The sequence below is a fragment of the Coccinella septempunctata genome, chromosome 6 (assembly GCF_907165205.1).
Source record: "Coccinella septempunctata chromosome 6, icCocSept1.1, whole genome shotgun sequence".
NCBI lineage: Eukaryota > Metazoa > Arthropoda > Insecta > Coleoptera > Coccinellidae > Coccinella > Coccinella septempunctata.
The window spans coordinates 32686505-32690125 of NC_058194.1; the positions used below are offsets into that span (position 1 = coordinate 32686505).

A 3621-nucleotide genomic window follows, 5' to 3' on the forward strand; every position below is an offset into this window, starting at 1 on the left:
CAAATAAAAACAATTCATTTATACACCGATCAGATTCAACGTTATCGAAGAAAATAAATAGTTAAACCTATCCAGTTTTATCTAGAGTTTTGCTGGGAGAATACCTCAAGATTTTTCCTCAGACTGCAGGAGTTCATCATCATGACCTCTAATATTGCGGTGAGTTCAAATTTTAAGAATGGTCTTATTGTAGAATCGTAAAGAAGTGAAAGGATTCGAATAACTGTGTGAAGAAATAGGATCTGATTAAGATCGATCAATGGGTTTTTGTAAGTGGAGTGATCTGTATTGTTGAGCACTTTGAGTGAAGGGTTAGATGGCCTTGAGTGAATTCCTGAGGTATTTCAGGGTGGGTTAAGGTTACCAGGCCATAAGAAAACTTTTTAACCATTATACAATGAGGATCATTTAAATAGAAAAACTTTTCGAAGAAAAGTGTTGTCTCCAAATTTAGGACAATTCTTAACCAATTCTTGGGCGTTTTCACATCAGTTATACTAACGCACTAACGAGTCAATTCTAAAATATTGAAGGTCTGTATACATCTTAAGGACCTTACAAGAAGATTTTCGCTCTCTAGATTCCATTTTCCCCACTCAATATAAAAAATCTTTCGAAGTATTCATTTTCACGTACATTTCTCAACTCCTGAGTTGTACCTACGTCCTACAATCACCTCTATTAATTAATTGAAATATTTAGGCGGCTCCACTTTCAGGATGTTAATGAAACACTTCAAAATTAATAGACCAAAACTAAATCTTACTGACCTTAGCACAAAAATGACTGACAGTCTCCACGTAGCCAAATGAAAGTTTGAATTCACTCGGAGAAAATTTTTTCGGTCGTTCAATTGGCCAGGGAAGTGTAGGGGAGGTGCGTTTTTAGGGGGCGACGTCTTTGAAGTTTCTTGTTGTTCAGTCATATTTGGACTTTCACTGTTAAAGCGCAGCAGAATCAATAATTTGTGGTCTTAGTTGGACGGTTAGCTAATTGGATATTGTGAAAATGGTTTGGAGCGAATGGTGAAGTTCCCATTTGAATGTGTAGTGTTTGATTCATAAGAAATGGTAAGGGAGGTGAAGAAAAATTGTGTTTTTCTCACGAAACAACCCATTTTTATTTCGTTCAACAAAAGATTAATAGGTACTTCTTGACATTTTAAACTGCCCATTGAATTCAATCAGATTTCTTCATTTCCTAGTTGGTGTATGTTTGTTAAATATCTTTTCAAAAACATCAAAGAATAAGAATTTATTGACACTTTGATTTAAATTCTGTTACTGTAAGAATCTTCGATATTTTTTATAAAAAACTCTTACTAAGCTAGAATCTGAAAACATTATTTTCACTAGGATGAGTTACTCAACCACTACACGTGTTTCGCTTTCAGTATATCATCTTCAGGTAGGTGAACTCGTTAAAGAACTCATCCCAGTGAAGAACCATGATTCTAGTTTGAATTCTTGCATGTTTTATTCCATTTCAGATCTCCTGCCAAGCATTTCTTTTGGCTGCATTTTGCATCTTTGGCCTGGCTACTTCTTTTAGACCACCCCCTCCTTTTCCACACCTAGATCCCCCAAGCTTCCTTGAAGATTTTCGTCGAAACCTACCCCCTCCATTAGACAGACACAGAAATCCCTCATCTCCAGTGCTAGAAAACCTTGGAACAAATGTGAGATACACTGATGAACCGCTGGAAATAGAGGCTGCGTTTTATTTAAGACCAAGACACAACAGTAGAGGATTGGTGAGTTTGTTCAACCCTTAGCTTATGATCATTTCACGATTTGTTCATGGAACAGCAGGACAGTGGGTTTGGACAGTGATAAAAGCAGAAAAATTTCATTCTTATACTGCATTCACATTTATTTTAGCAGTCGGTTGGCAATGAAATAATTTTCTCAAGTTTTTGTAACCAGAACAGCCACAAATACGCGCCAGTTATACTGTTAATTGTTTATTCATGTGAAATTTTTTTTCAAAGGTGAAGTTCCTCTTGACTTGGAATTTTCTTTAATTCCATTTACTTATATTGATGCAAGATGATTTATGTTTAAGAATTTAACATTCTTGTAATTATCTGTTAATTCCTTCGGGAGATACCCATTCCCAACCACTGCATAATTTGCATTTCATCTTGGGTTTAACATTTTTGAAATCTACAACTGATGTAACGTATTCAAACTTTAGCCAAAGAAGACAACGAACATTAACTCTCCTGAAGCTAGTGCATATCATGATATTACACTGATCTCTTGTATTTTCCATACAAATAACTGGATTTGGTATGCCTTCAGTCAGTTTGTATAAACTTCAATTATGTTCGTCACATATTTTCCGAAGAGATTCGACATTGTGATAAAATACGTATTAACAGAAACTTTTACGTAGAACGGGCAACATAGCGTTGATTTGAAACCCAAAAATGTTTTGACAAGCTTCATAACCCCACATTTTCGTACTATGCAGAGTGAAATTTATCAAATTTCCATGGCCAACCGACTGCTAAAATAGAAGTGAATGAAGTATACTTTTTACTTGATTTCTCCTAGTTTTAGCATACCATTTTTGTATATAAGAACGAATTTTCAAGAGGTTCTATAGCTTGACGAACAAAGTGAGTTTTCATAATCAGATAATTCAGATGAGGAAGTCAAGCAAAATTCCATTGCTAAGGTCTGGGGCGAAACCAGAGTTCTAGTTCACTTCACAACCAGTCTAATCAATCTCGAAGCGTTTGTCGCAAATCAATAATTCAATTCAGAATTCCGAACTAGGTACCTAACACGTAATGTGTAATGTGAAAGTGAAACAGATTATGAGAGTCTTATTTTGAAATTATTATCGAAACTGTTGGAATTACAATGATGGTTTTTCGCATACTACATTTTAAAATTCTGATTAGTGATGGAATATTCTATCTCGTGTTTAGAAAGAACGGAAATTAATGAGCTAAAATCACGCTGCTTGAAGTAACATATTGAACATCATTGTGGCAATGCAGTAAGAGTCTCTAACTCTGAATAAATTGACCAAATCAAGTCAGTCTTCCAGTTATGAATATGCTTGGATACGATGATGGTTGGATGATACCATGTATTATAGCCAGGATTGCTACAAATTTCCTTGAATCAACGCTGCTTCATCAGCTTCTGAGATTCCACATATTTTTCGTTAATTTCTTCGGTTTAAAGATAACAAAACAATAAAAATTATTGATTGAAACCTTGCTGCTTTCTTCTTCAATTTCAGCCTTTGCCTCCATTTTTCAATGTAAACTTCGCTCCTGATGCGGTCAATAAACTGCGCCAATTAGAGAAGGATATCTTCACCCCTAGCAGAAAGGGTGAAAGACCTGAGACACCAGGCCAAGTGAAAAATTACGAGGATGATCTTCGTGAACTTGAAAAAGAAAGGGCATCAGAGACAACCACTTTGGGCTACAAGGATGATATTTCTGGTAGTACTTCCCCAACAGCAACATCGTTTGTGAATGTTGGTGTTACAAGAGGAGACAAAGAAGAATACAAATATAATTATGCTATTTAATATTTATTGTTGAACTTTTTATACATTACCAATAGTGTTTACAAAGTAAAGTGAACTAAATTTTGA

General features: G+C 35.2%; 1 protein-coding gene across 1 annotated transcript; it reads left to right on the forward strand.

The window, feature by feature from the left end:
- On the forward strand, positions 1 to 3621 carry LOC123315156. The gene is made up of 3 exons (XM_044900742.1): positions 1 to 159; positions 1490 to 1753; positions 3259 to 3621. Exons 1-3 carry the CDS (start codon positions 142 to 144, stop codon positions 3553 to 3555), a joined length of 579 nt encoding a protein of 192 aa, XP_044756677.1. The 5' UTR covers positions 1 to 141; the 3' UTR covers positions 3556 to 3621.

Excerpts from the sequence above, each read along its gene's own strand:
- LOC123315156 (XM_044900742.1), top strand. Across the intron at positions 1,754-3,258 it reads GACACAACAGTAGAGGATTG|CCTTTGCCTCCATTTTTCAA; the intron begins GTGAGTTTGTTC and ends CTTCAATTTCAG.